The following is a 23,134-nucleotide window of genomic DNA, read 5'->3' on the forward strand; positions in this document are numbered from 1 at the left end:
CACACACACACACACACACACACACACACACATAGTAATAAATAAGTAAAAGAGGAGGCTAGAGAGATGGTTTAGCAGTTAAAAGCACTTGTTGCTCTTGATGAACACCCAGGTTTGGTTCCCTGCACCCATATGGTGGCTTCCAACCAAATATAACTTCAGATCCAGGGGATCTGAAGCATTTTTTTTTACTTTCTGGGGTACCAGGAATGCTAAGTTGCATGCATATGTGTGTGTGTGTGTGTGTGTGTGTGTGTGTGTGTGCCAGCAAAATGATCATACACATAAAATGAAATAAATAAATCTTAAAAAGAAAAAAAGCAGAAAAAGGTCATGTGTGGTGGTGTATACATGCAATCCCAGCATTCAGGAGACAGAGGCAGGTGGGTTTCTGTGAGTTTGAGGCCAGCTGGGTCTACATAGTGAGTTTTAAGATAGGTAGGACTATGTAGAGAGACCCTGACTCCAAATAAACAAAAGAGCAAGCAAACAAAAAACCAAAGAGAAGAGAGGAGAGAGACAGCCACATTGAGTATCTTCTCGGTGTTAGCTGCCTAACTAGGCTGAACTCAAGGAACCATATTTTAAAGGAAGATGTGCAAGGGAAATATTTTTTTGTCTCAGAACCTAGGTCATGGTATTCTACTACACTTGTCTCTTTTTCCTCTGCTGATACTGCCTTTAACAGGTGGAATTTTCTTCTCAAACACAAATCCCCTGGGGTATTGTTGCCAGCTCCCTGCCGAGCCACAGCCAGGCCTCTGGGGCCCCAAGCCTGGCATCCCAGATGCCACCGTGTTTACTCTTTATAGCTCAGGGACTGTCCTGGCATCTCACGTTTCCCAAGCCCTTTACTCTCCCAGCTGCTGCTGCCCCATCCCCAGGGAAGGGGATGCTTTAACTTGGAGATGTGGTAGCATCCGCCTTGCAGCTGGTGTCCCTGAAGTCCCAGCTTGTTCTGCCTCCTCCCCCAAACCCCCACACCATGGGACCAGCCCAGCGGATGCCCAGAAGACTTCTTCCCCAGACTTAAGCCTAACAGATCTGACAGAGTGCACTGTAGGGATCCCACCGTATGACTTCTGAAGCAGGCTCACAGCACTTCCTGTGTGTGGAGGGGCTGAGAGAGTCTTGGTACCTTCTTCCATTCCGGTTGTGGTGAGACCTCAAGCTCAAGCAGGGGAGCAGGGTGAGACCAGTGTCTCCAGCTTCTTGAGACAGACCCCAGGAGCTGAGTGGGGAGGCCTGTCAACTCTCCTGGGGCCCTCAGCTTATCTTCTCTTCTTCCCATTCCAACTTCTGCTCATTGTCTTGGCATGGGTTCCAACCCTACTTCCACGCCAAGAGTCTTCCCACATCCTCAAGCCCCTGGGCGGGGCATCCTGATGACAGTAGCTCCCTCCATAGGGAAAGCTCCTGGCAGCCACCCTGTCCATCAGGACATCCATCAACTGTCCACACGCTGCCTGTCTCCAGGGAGCGCTGAGGGAGTTGGCTAGCCATCTGTCCTCTCCCCCACACAGATGGAGCCCAAGGCCTTCATTCTTTGTGGCCTGTTTTAAAGGCCCTGGGGAAGAGACAACCTTTGGGATTCCAGCTCAGAAGATGTAAGTGGAATTTGCAAATCCTTTTCACCTGTCCTGTAGCTACTACAGGGGTAGCATGAGAGCAGGTGAGAGGTGAACCAGAGTGATAAGAGAGATTTGGGGCTTGAGTGATAGAAACCAGCCAGCTGGCCAGTCAGCAGCACCCAGTTCTCATCCTGCGGCTACCCATCCTTCGGTACAAAGATCCACTAAACGGGTAGCACCCAGTTCTCATCCCGCCGCTACCCGTCCTTCGGTACAAAGATCCACTTAACGGGTAGCTGTTTGAAGACCCAGACTTGGGTTTTTCCAGTTTCCAAACTTCTCTGAGCCTCCACTTACTCGTTCCTCCAATAAACAATGAGGTTTGCTTAAGAGTCAGGTCTAAGAGCCGGGCGTGGTGGCGCACGCCTTTAATCCCAGCACTCGGGAGGCAGAGACAGGAAGATTTCTGAGTTTGAGGCCAGCCTGGTCTACAAAGTGAGTTCCAGGACAGGCCAGGGCTACACAGAGAAACCCTGTCTCAAAAAACAAAACAAAACAAAACAAAAAAAAAAAAGAGTCAGGTCTAAAGCTGGGCGAGAGGGGTTAGACCTTTCCGTGCAGAAGCAGACCTAGGTGCGGATGTACCACCGAGCATCATAGCTGCTTTCGCATAAGACTGAGCACAAGCACAGAAGGCTGGGAAAGAGAAAGTGGCTAGGTCTGACCCTAGGAAAGGTGACAATCAGCAGAGATCTCCTTAGTGGAAGTGACCCTTGATTCTAGAAAAACATATCTCTCCTCTCCTCCCAGAGGTTAGACTGGATAACTCCTCCCAGGTTAGATTGGATAAACAGTGAAGCCCAGCAACTCTCCTCTAGGTCTCTCTGAGAAAGACAGCACAGAGGGCTAGTGGGTTAGCGGGTGCTGTCCTCTGTGGGTCTCCATAGAAGACAAGCATGGTTATGTAGCAGGTGAGCTGGTCTCAGGACGTTAGTATCTTCCCCCTGACTAGTTGTGAAGCCATGCAAGGATGGCGCTTCCACCCACTCCCTGGTGCTTCTGCCTGGTACAGGTTTTCTCTGATTCTCCGGCTCTTACTTAAACTTTCTCTTTAAGATCGCCCCAGGCGCTGGGGTTATAGCTCAGCATGTGGGGAAGTCCTGGGTGTTGTCCCAAGTCCCGAGGTAAATAAATGAATAAATATCAAACAAAAATTGAAGGAAGAAAAGGCATACTGGGTGTTTCCAATCCGTATTTCTGTAGAGGAGGCTAGGGAGAGACTGGCTGGTCACGGTTGCCTTCATCTGGGCGAGGGCACCAGAATCCCTTTGGCCATTGTGGAATTTCCAGACACCTAGGTGGAAATGGTATGGCCCCCAGACATTTACTTTGTCAACAAGGTTCCAGGTGCCATCAGGAGTGGGACCTGCAGGGTTCCAAGAATAGCTTGGAGATGGGATTGTGTAGGTAGCAAGCTTCCAGATTGGCCTGGTCCATGCTGAGCCCTGGGCTGGGGTGGGGGTGGAGCTGCCAGGTGCTACTTGGGTTTGGAGTTCGATAGTGCTTCTCTTCTTAATATTTTTCCAAATGATTCGTACAGGAGTTTTGAAGGTTTTGTTTGTTTGTTTGTTTACTTGCTTAAAACAAAGAAAAATTATTTTATGCCAAAGCTTTAGGAACCTCTGGCATCAGAGTCTTACCTCATGAGAGCCTAAACTAAGTTTTGTTTTGTTTAGATTTATTTGTTATATGTAAGCACACTGTAGCTGTCTTCAGACTCTCCAGAAGAAGGCGTCAGATCTCGTTACAGATAGTTGTGAGCCACCATGTGGTTGCTGGGATTTGAACTCAGGGCCTTGGGAAGAGCAGTGAGTGCTCTTAACCACTGAGCCATCTCTCCATCCCAGTTTTGTTTTGTTTTGTTTTCTTTTGGCAAGTGTCAAACATGCAGGAAGTGCTAGGTAGAAGGTCCTGGGGGCACATGGGGGAACATGAGGGTACATGAGGGCACTTGAGGGTACACAGTCCAGGATTACTAGGGTTCCTGAGCAGTGAGCCAGTCTACTTCTGTCCTGCCAGGTTTCTCTTCTCTGTCCTGTGATGAACAGCAGCCCCAGAGTGCTCTGGCCGTCCTGCCCGTGGGTGGTGGGCACAGTGCCTAGGCCACATTGACCAGGGTGTGGGTACATACCCTGGTCAATGGCTGTTTTTGTAAGCACAGCTTGGCATGGGGGGGCAAGGTCTTAAGAGTAGCTTGCCCTGAGCCACCTAGGACACTGCCCTCTGCTTCTGGCTAATCTCTTATTTACATTGAAATAGTTCTGGAAAATACCAGATAGACAAACACCCTGACTGGGGTGGCTGGGGAGTGGGGTGAAGGAGTGTGGGGGGGGGGCGGGTGGGAACACAAGTATTTTAAAAATGCTGCAAATCTCTACAGCGTTTCCCAGAAACCACAAGCATGTGCTGGGCCTGCCAGCAGGGTTCCCGCCACCCCACTGCACCAAGCAGCTAGAGTCTCCCAGTGAAGCCCGGAGTGGAAGTCAGCTTGGTGGGGGTAGTGAGCGGATGGAGATCCGTGACCCAGTTGAAGTAGGGGCACCCCTGATGGCCAGGACAAGACATCCGGCGCCTCCATTGTCAGTCCTGTGGTAGGGAAGTGCCCTAGGCATCAGGCAAGTCTGTGGGCACCTACTGTGTCAGACAGGCCCAGTGGAGGAGTAGTTTTCATGGTTTCCCTGCCCCCTGCTGTGCAGTTTCAGAGGGGACAGGCACCTTCAGCTCCCCGATGGTGGTTGGCAGCAGCCTGGGATCTGTTAACTACAGAGGATGTTGTCAGCACAGCTTATTTTTCAGTTGGTTGTAGTTTGGTTGGGGGACGATTTCCTTAGACCTGGGTCACCATGAGTCCCTTATTATCATGCCAGAGGCCCCTCAGCATCAGGGCATGGCCGTCTGCCCTGCTAACTCAGCTTCTCTGCGCTTTGCGTAGACTCTGGCTTCTCTATTGTGCCCAGTCCAGTGTGGGCATGGGGGCAGATGTACCACCTAGTGGTGATTACTAGATCTAGATAAGATTCTGCTGGACAGATAAGGTTTGGGGAACAGCATGAGGGGAAAAAAAAAAAAAAAACAGGTGAGGCCATAAGCCTCACTTGTAAACCCACTGGGGACCTCAGCCCTCTGACGTCCCCAAGCCTAGAAGCCTCTTCATCCTTTGCCTTCCTGCCGGGAAGGAGGGGGAGCTAGGGGTGGCAGTCTTGGCCTGAGAAGGGCGAGACTGTGAATCTCAGAGAGGCAGCGCGGAAGTGAACAGCAGGTAGCAACAGCTAGTCTTCAATGCGACTGGAAGGACAGGGCCGAAGAAGTGTAGCTGAGGAAGCCTCCGGAAGGGCTGAGACAGCTGCCTCGGCAGGTTAGGGTGTGGCTCCCCCAGGACGGGAGAGGGAGACATGGTGTTGTCCCTTACACAGCTTCCCTACCAGACCCTAGATCTCGGAGTCACAGGTATAGCTTTCCCCACACACCCTCTCGTACTGTCCTCAGAATTTATGGTGGCAGAGTCACTGCAGTATCACCGGTGACACTAGCAAGCCCTGCTGCATTGCACAGGGCCGTGTGCCATTATTCTTCTGGATGCACTGTGGGAGAAACTGAAGGAGTAAGGCCAGTGGAGGGCCTGGCAGGAACATGTCCTCTGAGGTTCGGGCCCTGAGTCTCTCACTGGTTCCTAATGTGGAATTCTAGGGGCCTCCTCTTGTCCACAGTGCTTTTCCCTGCATACCACATGCACATATGCATATTCCCCAAGTTTGAATGTCACCTCCTCAGGGAAGCCGTCGCTGATCCTCTCAGACCATACCTGTGTCCACCTTAGCAACAGGCATCCTTCTCCCTCCCAGCGTCCATTGCCACCCTTGGAGCACCCATCCTCCTTCACGGCATCCGTTGGAGCTTGGTTAGTTATCTGGGTGTTTCTCTCTTGAGCAGCAGGTGGAGGCCAGCGTTGGGGGAGTGGTGGGACCCATGCGGGCAATTTGTGAATGATAAGACAGTTCTTTAGCCAGAAACTGGTTTCCCGTTCTCTTGTTTGGTATTCTTTGTGTAGCTAAGGTTTGGTTGATAGAACTTTCCCCCTTTGCTGGTTCTAGTGACCTGTCCACACTAAGTTGCTGCTCTTGCCTGAACTCACTGACTATCGCTTATGTGTTTAGGACTTGGCATCTCTCATAATAGAGGAAAATGAGGTTCTGCAGGTATCCGGACCAGGATCCTGGTAGGGAGAGACCCAGTTGCTGCCTCTTCTTGTGCCTGCAGGGACGTCCCCATGAGCCACTGGAGATTTAGGGTTGCAAGGGAGCCTACAATGTCCGGTCCAGGAGACCCTAGTGGAATGTGCCTATCTGGCTGTCTGCAGGTCTCTGAGGGGTTGGAATGTGGCTTGGGCTGCAGGCTTCCTCTTCCCTCCCGCTGTTTTCCCGAGGCTGCCTCCGTGCTGGAATGTCGGCAGCCTGGGAAGGTTCTTGGTAAGGACCTCTTCCAGTCTCAGCAACAAATTCCAGCTGGGGCCTGGGGACAGCTCCCACATGGGTATGAAGGCCACCAGAGAGGGCAACAGGAGCACTAGGCCTGTGGGAACTGCTACGTTCTTGGGTCTCAGGCTGGTGGACTTTCAGTCCTGACAAGCCAATCTAGAGATCTCTCCTTCCCTTGGCCAGGTCCCGAGGAACCTGAACTGAAGGACTCAGGAGTGAAAAGGGAGGCCAGAGGAGAGAGGAGCCTGGCCCTTTCCCACAAGGCCTTGCCTTGTCCAGCCCTGACATGAAACAGGAAGGGGAGTAGCCTCAGATTCCATCCTCAGGTGGGGCCTGCCTACCAGGACCAGGTTCTCTGGCCCACTGGGGCCACCATTCACAGCAGAAGGTGACTCTCCTGAGTTTGTCAGCCATCTCTGTCTGCTCAACATTTCCAGGGCCTGGTTCCTTTCTTGGTGACCTTTGTCGTCCCTGTGCCCTTTGTCCCCTGATCTCATTTCTTCTCCCTCCCATTCCCATTTCTGTAAGGAGCTGACTCACTTCCTCCTCCCTAACTCCACTTCACTGCCAGGCCCTGTGGCAAACAGGGTGTATGCAGGGAGGGAGAGCTCACCCGGGGCACAGCAGTGGGACTTGGAGGCCACCCTAAGTGCTGGAGGAGAGGGTGGGAAGGAGGGATGGCTGCAGGCCACAGGGAACCCCCCAGCCATTGTGCAGTCTGGACAGCGCATCGGGGAGCACCTGCTTGGGTCACACTGTGGGCTTGTTTGGGGAGGAGACTGACAGTCCTATGAGGAATGAGTCTGTGCTTTCACTAGAACTATAGGCTCCCGTAGACAGCTAGATCTCAGCCCTGGGTGGCATGGGCTAGAGGCCAAGTGGTGACAGCACTGTCAGGCAGCTTGAGAACGTCATGACCCTTTGTGACACCCAGTCTCATGCACAGACCCATCACATTGAATGGACAGTATTTGGAGGTTTAAATAGAACCTTCTAGAGGCCCAGCAAGGGACAAAGATTTGATATTGTCTCCTGGGTAGGTTCTTGCCGATGGGCTCTGCCTCCAGCCTCCCTCTTTAATGAACTGGTTTGATTGTAGGATTGATGGCAGAAGCCCTGTCTGGGCTGGAATTGTCTTCCACCTCACTCCCTTGGGCTCTCCAGGCCGTAACAGCCTAAAGCTTGACACTCTAGGTCCTGGAGGGGACCCAGCTCGTGCAGAGCCTGGCATAGCCGTTCATCTTCCTGAGACGATGCCTCGGTTTCCTAGTGTGAACACAGGCTGGGATCAAGTCCCCACTTATTTGGCCATTCATTGAGGTTAAAAAGAAAAGAAGTGGGGTTTGGAAAGATGGCTCAGTGGGTAAACGGGTAGAGGACTTGAGTTTTGATCAGTGTATGCACATAAAAAGCCACGTGTATAGCATATGCCTATAATTCTAACCCTGGGAGGCGCAGACAGGAGGATCATGGAGTCTTAGCACTAGCCAGCCAGACTGACTCGTCAGCGAGCACCAGGTTCCGTGGTAAACCCTGATGAAAAGGAGAACTGGGCTGGAGAGCTGGCTCGGTGGTGAAGAGGTTATGGCTCTTGCGGAGGACCTGGGCTTGGTTTCTAGCATCTCACGCAGGCTCACAACCACTGTAACCCCAATTCCAGGAGACCCAGTGCCCTCCGCCTCTGGCCTCCATGAGCACCAGGCACACATGTAGTGCACATACAAATGTGGAGACAAAACACGAATACACATGAAATTAAAACAAAATAAATCTTTTTTTAAAATCTTAAAAAAGAAATAAAAGGCAGAAAAATGATAGAGGAAGATGCCTCACCTCAGCCTCTGGCCTACACACACAGGCACACACATACACACACAAGCGTGCATACACCACACATACACATACATGTGCATACACCACACATACACATACATGCAGAGAGTAAGGAGAAGGGATAGATATCAAGAGGGAAATTGGGCCATGGTGTTTGAGGCAGGGTGTGCTGGGGTGGGGGTGGGGGGCGCACACTGCTGTGGCCCACCTTCCTGGAATTCAGTGACAGCAAACAGCCCTGTTCCCACAGCACTGATCTGTCCCTGGCACTGATCTGGCCCCACGTACTGTGGCCTCAGAGTCTGACCTCAGGACTTCTGGATGACAGGAGTTTCTTGTGTAGGTTGTGGGGACTGGAGAAAGTGAGGGGTGCCAGCCTGACCCCCACCTGAAATGCCCATTCCCTAGCTGGTAGGAGCAAAACATTGCACAGGCAGGGATGAGACCCCTCAGTGTTAGCTTAGACACTGTTGGTGGCTCGTGCTCCACTGGACTCTGGCAGGACCCTAGTGTGAGAATGGCCTAGGTACCCCTTGTAGAGTGGAAAATGTCTTTGCTCTTGGCCTTCAACCCTTAGCATCATTCTCCATGACAGCATGGCTTCAGAGCTTCACTCAGCCTGCTGAGTTTTCTTCAACCTTTAGTGTCTCTTCTCTGCCTTTGGAATAGTGATCTCGCTGGGTGTGGCATACATCCGTAATCTATCAGATCACTTGGGAGTTGGAGGCAAAAGAATCAGGAGTTCAAGTTTAGCATCAGCTACATAGCAACTCTGAAGTCAGCCTGGGCTACATAAGACCTTGCTTCAATAAACAAACAAGCACAAAAACAACTAAAAACAAAAACAAAAGGCTGGAGAGGAGAGATGACTCAGTGGTTAAGAATAACTTGTTCTGGAGCTGGAGAGATGGCTCATAGCACTGACTGCTCTTCCAGAGGTCCTGAGTTCAATTCCCAGCAACCACATGGTGGCTCACAACCACCTGTAATGGGATTTGATGCCCTCTTCTGATGTGTCTGAAGACAGCAACAGTGTACTCACATACATAAAATTAATAAAAACTTCATTTCCTAATGCCTTATGATGGCTCACAACATCTATAACTCTAGTTCCAGGGACTCTAACACCCTCTTCTGACCTCATACATACATACATACATACATACATACATACATACAAGACACTCATATACATAAGAAAATTTTTTAAAAAATTAAAAGTGCTCAACTTATTAAAATAGAATAAGAATGGGGGAGGGATAAGCTAATCTCTACTGGGTTCTCTTTTTGTCCCATCCGTTTTCACAGTCCCCTTGCTTGCAGCTTGTACTGCTGCCTTAGAAGCAGATGCGTGTGCATAGGGATTGGTGGGGGGCTGGTTCTGTCTGTAGGAGCTGCTCCCAGCTCATCTGGGACAAGAAGAGGAAGGCTGCTCAGAGGGAAGGGCCCAGACATCAGGACTGATGTATGGTTTTGTGTGTGTCTTTCACCGTATGGTAACATTTTGGGTGACAGTGTGGCTTTCGGCTGGCTTGCCTCTGGCTGAATGACCTGGGACAGACTCTTTCATCTCTCTGGGCCTTGTTTCCCTCTGCTATAAAACAAGAGTAACCATGGTGCTTATAAGCATTGTAAGGGCTGGCAGACAGAGTGCATTTATAGTCACTTTGAATAGCGCCTCAAAAACTAATAAAGTGGTTCCCCTCACCTCAGAGGGTAACAGACCTGAAGTGGTTGCCCAACCCCTACGTATACTATGTCCTGTACATGGGTATTTATGGTAAATTTTAATTTATAAATTAAGTACAGTAAGAGGTTAACAGTAACAGTAAGATAAAATAATCCTAGCGGAGTTGGGCGTGGTGGCGCACGCCTTTAATCCCAGCACTCGGGAGGCAGAGGCAGGCGGATTTCTGAGTTTGAGGCCAGCCTGGTCTACAAAGTGAGTTCCAGGACACCCAGGGCTAAACAGAGAAACCCTGTCTTGAAAAACCAAAATAATAATAATAATAATAATAATAATAATAATAATAATAATAATCCTAGCGGAACATTGTAATAAAGCTTACAAATGTCCACATGCCATGATCGATACCAGGAATCCCACCATTTAGGGAGTGGAGGAGGAGAAACAGGAATCCAAGATCACCTTGGACTACATAGCAAATTTGATGCCAGCCTGGGCTACATGAGACCCTATTTTAAAGCAAAACCAGTCGGGCAGTGGTGGTGCACGCCTTTAATCCCAGCACTTGGGAGGCAGAGGCAGGTGGATTTCTGAGTTTGAGGCCAGCCTGGTCTACAGAGTGAGTTCCAGGACAGCCAGGGCTACACAGAGAAACCCTGTCTCGAAAAACAAAAACAAAACAAAACAACAAAACCAAACCATCACATGAGAAACCTGATGAATCCTTTGTTTCTAGAATTTGCCATTAAGTTGTTTTGGACTGCAGTTGACTGTGGCTAACTGAAACTGTAGCGGGTGCGACCAGGACTGTGGGGATGACATGGGTCGGGGCTCCAGAGAGAGAACAGCGCCCTCATCAATCCACTTCTGAACCCCAGGAAGTGCTTGGTGTCTGGAGTGAGACCTTCTGTGTGCAGAAGTGCTGCGGGCTCTGTTCCTGTTAAGGACGCAGCTGCGTGTCCTTCGCTCGTGTCCTCAGGGTAATGCCTTTGCCCACAGTGTCCTTCCAGTGGAGCTGGGGAAGCAGCTTGAGCTTCCTCAGGGCCCCTCTGAGCATGGACGGCTTGCCCTGAGCTCCAGCCTGCTCTTTATAGTTTCATGCCCGCTCTTCAAACCACGCTGAGTTTTCTCTGTCTGTCTGGGGCCAATGCCTTTGAGCTCCAGGTCTTCTGTTTGTTTTCCAGTTGATAAGCTTTCTCTGCTCTTTGTTGTTATCTGTCCTCATGCCTGTCTTGCTCCCAGCAGCCATCTCCAGTAAGGCTAAGCAAGAAGAGAGGGGCAGGATTTAAAGGCAGCTCTCGCCTGTTATTTCCTGGTGTCACCCTCACCACACACAGGAGTTTGCGTGGACTCTTCTGTAGATTTTCTAGCTGATGTAGCCAAGCCCTGAGATCCAGGCCCTGTGGTCGAACGTGCTACCAGTCAGATCCGCTCCGTGGTCTCACTCTTCTATGTAACCAGGCTTAGTAAGTAGGGCTTGTCTGCGGCACTCCGGCAGGTGCCCAGAGTCCATTGTCCTCTTCCTCATTTTGCTATGCTAGACATGAGGCTGTCTAGAGGGAGATGTCCAGTTTGGCCTTCAGTACCCTGTGGCCGAAGTCCTGGCCTGGGACAAGGTGACTTCATTGACTTTATTTGCCCTTGAAATGAACCTTGAAGGTTTTGCTTAGGACCCTTTCTGGGGTACCACCAATGAGCCCTGCAGCCAGTGCTCGGGTGGGAAACCCTCAGGCCACTACATTCCAGACATCTTACCCAGTGCCTGGCCCAGGGACTGTGGAAACAAGGACGGATTGTACTAGACCGAGGGGCTTTCTCCCAAGCTGGGGCGTCTTGGGGCGGAGGCTGGCTTTCCTTCAGTGTCTTTCCAGCCCTGTGGCATCTGGCTTCTGCTCATTGGCTGGATGCTAATTGTGACTGCTCCCTCTCCCCCATTTCTTTTTTTTTTTTTTTTCAAGACAGGGTTTCTCTATAGCCCTGGCTGTCCTGGAGCTCACTCTGTAGACCAGGTTGTCCTCGAACTCAGAAATCTGCCTGCCTCTGCCTCCCGAGTGCTGGGATTAAAGGTGTGCGCCACCATGCCCGGCCCCCATTAATTTTTGAGGCCCAGGGAACAAGACTCCACATATGGGACAAGGGTGTAAGCAGACTGTGGGCAGGGGTGGGGGAATCCAGCAGCAAGTCAGGGACACCATCTGAAGGACACTTGGCTAAGAGTGACCTTAAGCAGCCTGGAGGGGGACCTCCTGGGCCAGAACTGACCAACAGAACACACTGCGAAATAGAAATGTTCTATTTCTATTGGCCTCTGAACACTTGGAACATGACTCGTGCAATAGAGAAATACAACTTTACATTTTACTTGATTTTAATTTAATATAAGTTATCTCTGGTATTTTTAAATGTAACTTAAATTTAAATTGCTTTCGTGGCCAGTGGCTACTGAGTAGAACACTACAGCTCCAGACAGCTCCTAGAAGTGTGGGGTGGGGGGCAGGGAAGCAGTTCTTACAGTCTTATCTCCTTCTGCAGAGAGCCTCCCCCACTTCACCCCCTCCCCCTCCCCAGGCAGAGCCTGGTGGCATTTCTCCTTCCTGTCAGGAAGGAAGGTTTGCTCTCTGGCAATTCCCCACTTCACCAACTCTGGAATCCTGATGCCCTAAAGACAAGAGGTCCCTGGCAATGTGCCACCACACTATGGCAGTGTTTCCCCGCCTTGCCAAGCGTGACTCTTGCCCAGCTTGGTAACACACAGGTGCTCACACGCCCAGTGGGTTTGGCGGGCTCTGCACATGGGGGCGGGGGCGGAGACCAGGTAGGCAAAGCAGAAACCTCTTCCTGCTTCTGTGGGGACTGGGCTGGCTTTATTTTTACTTCAAAGTGTTCTAGCAACAGGCCCAGGAAGGTCTTCAAGAAGTGAGCACACAGATCTTCAAATACAGGATCTGTGTGCCCCCCCACCCCCTCCCCATTTAGGGGAACCCGAGAGTGCCTGAAGAGAGCCTCTCTGCTTCTGAGAATGAGGATGCCAGCTCTCACACCCTGGAAGACCTTCCTTGGGCTTTATTAAATCAGTGTGGCCAGCCCTTAAGCTGGTTTTCCTTTACTCTTCTGTGGAAAGAGAGAAAAGCGGTCGTTTATATGAAAAGAACACAATGCTTCATTGTGCTTGTTCTCGAATGTCAGCCAGACAGGATGGGATGTGAATATAGTGAATGCGGTGTAATTAGTAGACTCAGACCCAAGTCTCCCTGAGATTTGAGGCAGAGCCTGGGGAAACCGTCAAGACAGGTCCTGGGCTTTGAGCCTTGTGGAAAATTGGAAAGGCAGAGGCAGTTTGGAAATCCCCAGAGCCAGAGGAAATCCCCAGGGGCTGGGACTCCCTAAAGAGAAATGGTACCCTGGGAGCCACCGATCAGCTAGTTTTTCTATGCATCCAGGATCTGACCGTTTAGTTTTTGGGGGTGGACATCTGTTCTTGGTAGAGCAGCAAAAATGGTGCGCTCCTACAGGGTTCTGAGCAAACCTTTGGATGTGTAAAACTGCAGTCTGGTGGAATGGAGGGGACCCGGAGTGGCCGATCCTGAGTCTTTGGGACAGAGTTCTGTGAATGCCCTCCCTGTGCCCAGTGATTCTACTGACTGCTTGTCTCAGGCAGCTGGCCACTATAAAACTCAAGACGTGGCTTGAATCTTTGAACTATAAACTCTGGTATTCATTCATTCACTGTATTCCATCAGTAAACACTTACTAAATATCTTCTATGTGTTGGAGCTATTTCAGGTATTGAGGATAAGTTAGCAATAAAAAAAATGTAGGCGCCCAGCGCAGTTTTGTACCTTTTTTGCCATCTCTCTCCTGGGTAAAGTGAGAGGCCATCTTGTTGCTGCAGCCCCCCTGAAGCCTCTCAGCTCCCCGGGACGCTTGCTGGGGGCGGGCCCACCAAAGGTGAAATCCTGCAGCCTTGGCCGTGCCAGCAGGTCCATGAGAAGGGGAAGGCTGCCCTCTGCCGGAAAATCTGATGGCACTGCAGGGCGGAGTGGCTCTTGAGTTCCAAGCGCATGCGCTGAACCTGGCTCCACCCAGGCGCTGGCGGCTAGGCGGAACAGGAAGTGCAGCCGCAGTCAGGTCTGAGGCCGATTTGGCCACCAGGGCTCCAGTGTGTGGACTTTCCGGACAGTACAGGTTTCCATTTACCGGCTCTTACCCCCTTGAGGTCATCTCTCGGCTTCTTTAAGGAGTTTGGCTGCTTCCCTTTCGGTATCTCTTGATCGCATAGTGCCATTAAACTATGGAGGCACCCCTGCTCTGGCGTTTTTCTGTAAATACTGTGTTTAAAGCTGGTGTTGAGGAACCTCAGAAGTCCTCTGATGGGGTGCACCTGTCACTGTTGGTGGCTGGCGCTCCCCTACCCAGGAAGCAGAAGTTCTGTGGTCTCTCCCCAGGCCTTAGGGCTGAGTGCTTGAAACAGGGCTCCCGAAACAACAAGCTTCATTTGTTTTATTAGGTACTGTAAATTAGTAATACAAACATGTCATTGGTACTCATTTATGAAAAGAGTGTCAATAGATTCTTTTTGTAACTATTTATTTTTATATTATGTGCACTGGTGTTTTACTGCATGTATGTCTGTGCGAGAGCATCAGATCCCCTGGGACTGGAGTTAAAAGATGGTTGTGAACTACCATGTGAGTGCTGGGAATTGAACCTGGGTCCTCTGGAGGAGCAGCCAGCGTTCCTAACTGCTGAGCCATGTTGCCGCATGAACATGCTACAGCACTCATGAATGAGAGTTTGTGGACTCGCTTCTCTCCGTCTTGTGGATTTGGGGATCAAACTAGATTGTCCAACTTTACCCACTGAGCCATCTCAGCCTGATGGACTGAACAACAACAATAACAACAAAAGCTATTTATTTGTTTAAAAACAGGGTCTCACTGTGTATCTCTGCCTGGTCTGCAACTTACTCTGTAGACCAGACCGGCCTGGCCTGGAACCTGCCTCTGTCTCCTGAGTGCAGGAACTAAAGTTGTCGGCCAACATGCCCAGCTAAACATTGTGTGTGTGTGTGTGTGTGTGTGTGTGTGTGTGTGTGTGTGTGTGGTTTATGCACATATGTGTGCATATACATATGTATTTATTTACAAGATCTTCAGGAGAAACTAGGGACGGCTGGGGAACATGCTCTCGTTAGGGGTTTTAAAGAGAACCTCAGTTTTAGTGTTTCCACCCTATGTATTTTCTGATAAACCAACTATGTGTAATAACAGCACTTGTGCATCTGAGTAAGGTCACTGTGAGTTGGAGGCCAGCATGGAGTACTATTATAGTGAGATCCTGTCCCCCCAGATAAATAGACGAAAAACAAATAAAGCCCCTCACTTTTGTGGATAAATAAGTAAATGAGTCCCCCCTCCCCTCTTCATGGCCTGGCTCCAAACTGCACCCTGTGTGACTGACTCCTCACCAAGAGAAGTTCTCACCCTCTGGGCCTTCCCAGAACTTTGTTGGTGCCCATGCTGAAGGAGCACACTCGTACTTCAGTTATGACGGTTGGGTATATTTGTTCTTTCCTCTGCTGGTCATGTTTTTTTGGTGGGGAGGAGGAAGTCAGAAGCGAAATCACTGCTTTATGCCACTCACCCATCTTCGTCTATGCCTGGTCTCTAAGCAGAGTCCAGGAGTGGGCGAGTAATGGGTTACCACAACAAACATCCCACCCATGCCTACTCAAAGGATAGTTCTCCAGCAATGGACAAGAACCAGACTGTGTTTCCCCATAGCATTCCCCATGGGATGTCACACATGTAGCACTACTAGCTGTAGGGCCAGCTTCCCATCTGGCTTCCCACGGCTCTACTCAGCTCTCTACAGGGCCAAGGACCTCTCACCTCATCGCTCGAACAGCACAGCAATGCAGAGCACTAAGTTTTGGCTCCCTGTGGATATCCTCTTTCCCATTCCATCCAGCTTGTTACTGTACCTTCTAGATGAGTTGGGTAAATCCAGTGGGTTGTTGAATACCTACTGTGTGCTTGGTGTTAGAGAGTAGGATAGCTTTGAGTAAGTCTTTCAGGAAGATATAAAATGAAGTATGCTCCCAGCACCAACAACCAGAAGAATGACTTATTCAAGTTTGTGTGTGTGTGTGTGTGTGTGTGTGTGTGTCAGGGGAAGGCTGTGCTGGATCTTAAACACAGGACTTCAAGCACACTAGGCAAGCACTCTACCACTGAGCAACAACCCTCCAAATTCATTTTGATGAGTTAAACTGAATTTATTAGGGGTTACCTACAGAGTAATGGAGGTTACCTACAGAGTGATGGACACAGGACAGATGGACACAGTTTTCTTGAGGTCACCAATCTGTCCCCAGCATGAAGGTCCTATTTTATCTGGCTCCAGTCTGCAACGTAATTGTTGTCAACCTGGGTTCTGAGTGCCACCCAGTGTTTAACTCCAGGGCCAGACAACAAAAAGGCACAGACCAGCATAGAGTCAGGGAAAGTCAGGAAGTACAAATGCTTGTGTGCATTCCCTGTTCCCTCATCAGGGTTTCTGACTGTCTCAGCAAACACCATCCAGCTGTGGGTACGATGGTATGATTTGCTGTATGCAGCCTGGCATGTAGAGCAACTAAACAGCAGCTTACATGCAAGGCGGAATCGACTCTGGCTAGAGGACCAGTCTCCACAGATGGCAAATGAAGGAGGCAAAAGTGGTCCTGATGGCTTAGACACATGACATCAACTGATGGCCATTCAGAACACTGACTTGGGCTCTGTAGTCAAGGCATACACACAATAAACTTCAGTGAGTTCAACTGTGTGTTTATGTAAGAAATTATATTGGCCTAAGATTATTGAAAATAATATTTGGTTATTATTATATGTTGTGCACATTGTGCACCGTGCTGCCATGGAGAGAGATTGTATAGAATGGTACAGAGGTTCCCCCTCATCCACAGGAGATGTGTTTCAAGATCCATAGCAAATGCCCAAAAGCTTTGCATACCTATGATAAAGTTTAATTTATAAATTAGGCACAGTAAGAGATTAACAGTGAGTAATGAAATAGCAGCTATAATAACAATATGGTGTGATTAAAGGTTACGTAAATATCAACTCTCTCAAAAAAGTCTTACTGTGTTCTCACCTGTAGGAAGGACTTTTGAGTTTCTCTTTGGCATAGCTGAGTTTCTGGCCATACCACTCCCCCTCTAGGGGCAGGATTTATTTATTTAACAGTCTGATGATTGAATCCAGGGCTTTAAGCATGCTAGGCAAGTATTCTACCACTGAGCTACTTCTCATCTCTGACAGCATTATTAAGTAGAGTTATTGTTCCTTGAACACAGCCCTGGGATCATGTGATATCCGCCTCATAACGAGGATGGCTACTCGGTGACTTCTGGACAGATGGCGTTCATGGCACAGATTCTTGTCTAGGAAAGAATGGGATGATGAGAAACTTCATCATGCTACTCAGAATTGCGTGTAGTTTAAAACGTATAAAACCTTTATGTCTGGGGTCATCTAATATTTTTAAACCGGGGTTGACCTCTGGTAGCTGAAAGTGTGGGCCATGAGACTCTGCACAGAGGGACTGCTGTAGATGCAGAACCACGTGGACTGTATCCTTGCTGAACAATTTTAGGGGTTTTAGGAGATTTATTTTTGTGTGGGTGCGTGTTTTGCCTACTTGCATGGCTGTGCACAGGAAGAGAAAGGCTGGGCTGGGATTCAGCCCCAGGGCTGTGTTGCTGCCCCATCCGTTTTTGCACTACACTTCTGGGTGGGCCTTTTATTTTTTTATTTTTTCGTACATCCCAGAAATGTATCCTAAAGAAGGCAGAGCTATAGATGGGTCTCTAGGAATGGGGAGGGCTAGGCAAGGTGGAGGGGCTGGTGGCCATGGGGACAGGAACATGGGGAAGTTTACAGGAGATTGTGTGAGAGAATGAAAGGGAATCAGGCCCAGAAGTCCTGGGGATCCCCCTGTTTCCATCCTCCTAGCACAAAGGGACCACCACTATTTTGCTACACAGTTGTCTGTGGATCATGTGCATGCTGTATCCATGGAGGCCAGAAAAAGGGATCGGATCCCTGGAACTAGAGTTACAGATGGTTGTGAGCTGCCACGTGGGTGCTGTGAGTCACACACAGGTTCTCTGGAAGAAGAGCTACTCCTAACCACTGAGCCATCTGCCCAGCTCCTGAGTCTTCCCATGGGTGCTGGGATCTACCTCAGGTCCTCTTGTTAATACGGCATGCACTTTACTGACTAAGCCATCTCTCCATCCTTGCTTATTATTATTTTTTTTTTTAGATTTATGTGTTATGTATTTTTTATTTCTTTTAGACAGGGTCTCATTGTGTAGCTCCTGGAACTCAGTGCATCCCCTCAGTGCATAGAGAGCTATTTCCCCTGCCGCCTCTGCCCTCTGCCTTAAGAGTTTAGGCATCCTACCATAAGCTTATTTTTTTTATTATTTTATTTTTTTGTTTTAGTTGTCCTTTCTTTCTTTCTTTCTTTCTTTCTTTCTTTCTTTCTTTCTTTCTTTCTTTCTTTCTTTCTTTCTTTCTAGATTTAGAGGCCAGGGGATCACACCAGAAGAGGGAGTCAAACATCTTTTGTTTGTTTGTTTGTTTGTTTTCAAGACAGGGTTTCTCTGTGTAGCCCTGGCTGTCCTGGAACTCACTTTGTAGACCAGGCTGGCCTCGAACTCTTGAACCAGAAATCCGCCTGCCTCTGCCTCCCAAGTGCTGGGATTAAAGGCGTGTGCCACCACCACCCAGCAGAGTCAGGTTTCTTTACAAGTGGTTGTGAGCCGCCATGGGGTTGCTGGGATTTGAACTCAGAACCTTTGGAAGAGCAGTCAATGCTCTTACCCACTGAGCCATCTCACCAACCCCTTGTTTTAGTTTTTCCAGACAGAGTTTCTCTGTCTAGCTCTGGCCATCCTGGAACTTGCCCTGTAGACCAGGCTAGCCTTGAACTCAGAAATCCACCTGCCTCTGCCTCCCAAGTTCTGGAATTAAAGGTGTGAGCCACCACTGCCTGGCTTCTATTCTTATTTTATGTGTATCAATGTATTGTGTATGTATGTATGTATATCATATATATGTGACTGATGCCCTTGGAAGTCAGAAGAGAGTGTTGGAATTAAAGATGGTTATGAACCATCATGAGGGAACCAAACCTGGGGTCCTTTGCAGGAGAGTGCTCTCAACCCCAAGCCAACTCTCCAGTTCCTTTCTCACATTTAAAAGATAACAGTATTTACATTTTCCCCGTGTGCGTGCGTGTGTGTGTGTGTGTGTGTGTGTGTGTGTGTGTGTGTGTGTAGGCCAGAGGTGGACACTGGATGTCTCCTTTTGTTGTGTTTTTGTCTTTTGGAGATAGGGTGACCTGGTTGTCCCTGGTTGTGCCTTGGCTGTCCCAGAACTCACTACGTTGATGAAGCTGGTCTCAAATTCACAGCGATCTACCTATTTCTGCTTCCTGTAGGCTGGGATTAAAGGCATGCAGCGTAATACCTGGCTTTCCTCAATCATTTTTTAGTAGAAAGTTACATATTTAATTTGTATACATTTGTATATCTTTATGTATGTTATGTGCACATATGTATGGGCAGAGGCCCAGAATTAAAGGCATGCAAATGACCATACTAGGCATGCTTGAGCACATATACATACACATATGTGTTCATGCATACATGTGAGTATATGAACATGTGCTCATGCTTGTGCATATATGTGTGGTTATGTCTATGTGAGTATAGACCACATGTGTGAGAGAACCCACAGAAGCCAGAAGAGGGTACAGGATCCTCAGCAACAGGTGTTACAGGTGCTTTGATGACTTGGGTACTGGAAACCAAAGTCTGGTCCTCTGGAAGAGCAGGAAGTACTATTAACTTTGGCGCCATCTCTCCAGGGCCTAGTCTTGTTGTTGTTTTAATGTGCATTCTAGGGTTTTGAACTCACGTCCTTATGCTGACACAGCACGTGTTTTGACTCATTGAGACACCTTCTCAGCTATTATTACACTTTGTTTATAGGTGCCCTCCCCCACGTGCTGGGGATAGAACTCAGGAACTCAAACATATTAAATAAATACTCTATCCCTGAGGGACAGTGGTTTTAGAACTTTGTATGCACTAAATCATCTGTCCTATGCTAACTCTATACTATAGGTACTATTATTTCCCCTACTTTACTGATGAAAAAATTGAATTATAGAGTAGCAATTATTCTATATAGTTACTATGTGAAAGAGCCTAGATTGAACCAGGAAGTATGGCTCTAAAGGTTTTATCTTTAACTGTGGTATACTGTGAATAGGTCTTTTCTTTCTTTCTTTCTTTCTTTCTTTCTTTCTTTCTTTCTTTCTTTAAGATTTATTTATTTTATGAATACAATGTAGCTGTCTTCAGACACACCACAAGAGGGCATCAAATCCCATTAAAGATAGCTGTGAACCACCATGTGGTTTCTGGGATTTGAACTCAGGACCTCTGGAAGAGCAGTCAGTGCTCTTAACCACTGAGCCATCTCTCCAGTCCCAAGCAGTGGTTCTCAGACTGTAATATGTATCAGAATTACTAGAAGCCTGGCTAAGCCTCAAATGCTGGGCCCTAGCATTCTGGATGCAGAGGCTGGAGTGAGTGAGGCTTTAGCATTTCTAGCCCGTGCCCACTTGATGTGGATGCTGCAGGTTCAGGGACCAAACTTTGAGAACTAAATCTTTTCTAGCCCATACTTGCCTCTTATTGCCTGGGAAATAGTATAAGCATAATCTTCAGTGTAGCGATCAGGGAATTAAAGTCACCTGCCCATGGCAACACAGACCGCCCCCCACCCACCCATCCAACAGTTGGGCACATTACTACTAGGCTTTATATCTGCCTCAGTGGCCTTGGCTTAAGCCAGAATCACCAGGAGCCTGGCTTGGGGGGATTCACACCTGTAATCCCGGCTTCAAGAGCCTGAGACAGTAGGGATCTCAAGTTCAATGCCAACCTAAGCTGCTTAGCCAGATTCTCTCTCTCTCTCTCAAACAAAACAACAACAACAACAACAACAACAACAACAAACCGTACTAAGCATGGTGGTGTGAGCCATTGCAGCATTTGGGAGGCTAAGGCAGGAGGATTAATTGAGGGTTTGAAATGACCTGGGATATATAATGAGTTCCAAGTCAACCTGGGCCATAAAGTAGGACTGCTTCACAAAAAGCCAAAAGCAGGGCTGGAAAGAGGGCTTAATGGTTAAGAGCCTTTGCTTTTCTTGCACAGGACCTGGGTTTGGTTCTCAGCACCCATGTGATGGCTTGCAAGGATCTCCAACTCCTGTTCTGGGAGAGCTGACACCCTCTTCTGACTTTCTTGGAGACCAGGCACACATGAGTTATACATACACAAACACAAACAAAACACTCATACACATTAAAAACAAACAAAACGGAAACCATCTGGGGTGTTTTGGAAATCCCAGTGCTCAGGGCTCCTTCCCCCACCAAGTAAACCAGAAGCTGAGAGGGATATGGGAGGTCTAGGCACTATATCCTCTACTAAAGCCTGGATTCTGAAGCATTCAAGGCTTCAGTGAGCATTGCTGTGCTCAGAGGAACCCAGGGACACAGGACCTTTGACAGCTGCATTGTTCTAGGAGGACCAGGGGACCTCCCTAGGAAGAAGTACCACTTCCCTAGACAGCCGAGAAGTATGTTTCCTGATAGCCTGTATATGTGCGGGATGGTAAGACTGGGCGACTTGTTACAGTGTCATGCGGAAAGATCAGAGAGACCTGGCAGGGGTGGGGCACACCTTTGATCCTAGCACTTGTGAGGCAGAAGCAGGCAGATCTGAGTTCAAGGCCAGCCTGGCCTACAGTTTGAGTTCCAGGACATCCAGGGATCTACATAGAAACTCTATCTGCAAACAAATAAAAGGTAGGAGAGCTGGGTTTGGCCCTTTGGGGAAGTAGTTACCATTCTCTTTCTGGAGCATATAGTAGCTACAGGACCACGGGTGCTTAGAATTGACCGTGGATGACGGGCTTGGGTTTTTCCAATCCCTCCCTCCCTCCCTGGAAAGGAAGAAGGAAGCAATGGCTGTCTCCGCTTTCCACACACTTGGCCAGCCCCATCTTCTCAGCACCCATCCTGTCCTCCAGGATGTCAGGTCGTGTTAACTCGAGCCAGGCAGGGCCTCCTAACAAGGAACACAAGTTCTTCACTGACACCAGTTGTTCATGGGCCCCAACACCCCAGGTTTCCTCCCTTCGCAGGGCTGAGAACTTCCCACCCCTTCCCACCCACTACACTCTCCTCTGCCTATGCAGCAGCTGGCTGGTGTGTGGGAGAAGGAGATGTGGATGGTGGGAGAGCAATTGATTCTCTGCTCCTCTCCCAGGCGGCTATTCTAAAGAGGCGGTGGCAGCAGGAGGCCTCACCCAGGCTGATCTTGTGGGGGTCTCTGCTCTTGCTGGGCCTTACAGGACGGCTGTGAGGTTGCTGGCCGGGCCTAGTGTGCGTGGGCCCCCGTATGTCATACTGAATGCAGTGTTAGTGTCTCTATACAGTTACTTAGATGGCAAAGTTAGGCGTATGATTGAAGTGTTCTTGAGTACACTGTGCTGTGATTGAATTCATGCACTCATGCTGGTATGTGTGTGTATGTGAGCGCGCATGTGCTAGTCTCAATCTTGGCCTGTGGGGCCAGGGGCTGCAGGTCTCAAATTCCTTTGCTATTTTTAGGGGCCATATCAGCTCAGCTGTCCAGGAGGCTGAGTGTGTGTCAGAAGGAAAGTGCCACCCTTCCTGTCTCCTGTCCCTAACCCCAGGACACTGTCTATCCCCATCCCATGTCCTTATTTGAAGAGTCTCCTTTCCCTTCTACCCAGACCCCGTTGCTCTCTGGCTGTGGACATACCTGGTGCCCGCAGTCCTCTAGCCTCTGCTGTCTCCACAGCCTGGCAGGGTTGGGCAGCTGCAGCGGGAGGGGCCTGGGAGAGGGAGGGGACCGGGGCGGGGCTGCAGCCTGTGCTATTCTGAGCTGCTAACGGGAGCAGCAGAGAGAGGAGACTCCTTGCTCTGGGCTCTTCCAGGCCAAGCCATGCTGGTGAGTGTCCTTCTGACCCCAACCCCGGAAATGTCCCGGCCTCCCCGAGATGTTTCCTCATTTAGGAAAGGAAGGCGTCCTGTTATTTCCCCAGATGTGGCAGAAGTAGGTGGAGAGGAAGGGGTGGGGCTGCCTTGGGGCTTCTCTCTCAGTCACTTGGTTGAAAGGGCAGTACATGGCCCCAGCTGCCTCAGAGCCCCTACGAGGCAAGGCACATACTGGGTCTGACTCATGATTTGGGGAGCTTTGATGGGAAACCATCTTCTAGACCTCAGTTTCCTGGGGCTGCCTCCACCACCCCACAGACTGAGGCACGCCTTGCCCACAGTGATGACGGCTTTCATTTCCTCAGAGCCTAGGAACCCAGGCGTGTCTTTAGAGA

General features: G+C 49.3%; 1 protein-coding gene across 14 annotated transcripts in view; it reads left to right on the plus strand.

Annotated features, from left to right (window-relative positions):
* Myo18a (myosin XVIIIA) overlaps nucleotides 1-23,134 on the plus strand; it is a 105,868-nt gene that overhangs the window by 18,537 nt on the left and 64,197 nt on the right. The window contains exon 1 of one of the 14 annotated variants that reach the window (XM_021212884.1): nucleotides 22,676-22,752. The exons of 12 other annotated variants lie outside the window; for them this stretch is intronic. In XM_021212884.1, the coding sequence (XP_021068543.1) occupies nucleotides 22,747-22,752 (6 nt within the window). In that variant the 5' untranslated portion in view covers nucleotides 22,676-22,746. Of the gene's footprint in view, nucleotides 1-22,675; nucleotides 22,753-23,134 lie in introns of those variants that run through there. One more of the 14 variants, XM_029546175.1, reaches the window with a different exon arrangement.

The sequence above is a fragment of the Mus pahari genome, chromosome 14 (assembly GCF_900095145.1).
Source record: "Mus pahari chromosome 14, PAHARI_EIJ_v1.1, whole genome shotgun sequence".
NCBI lineage: Eukaryota > Metazoa > Chordata > Mammalia > Rodentia > Muridae > Mus > Mus pahari.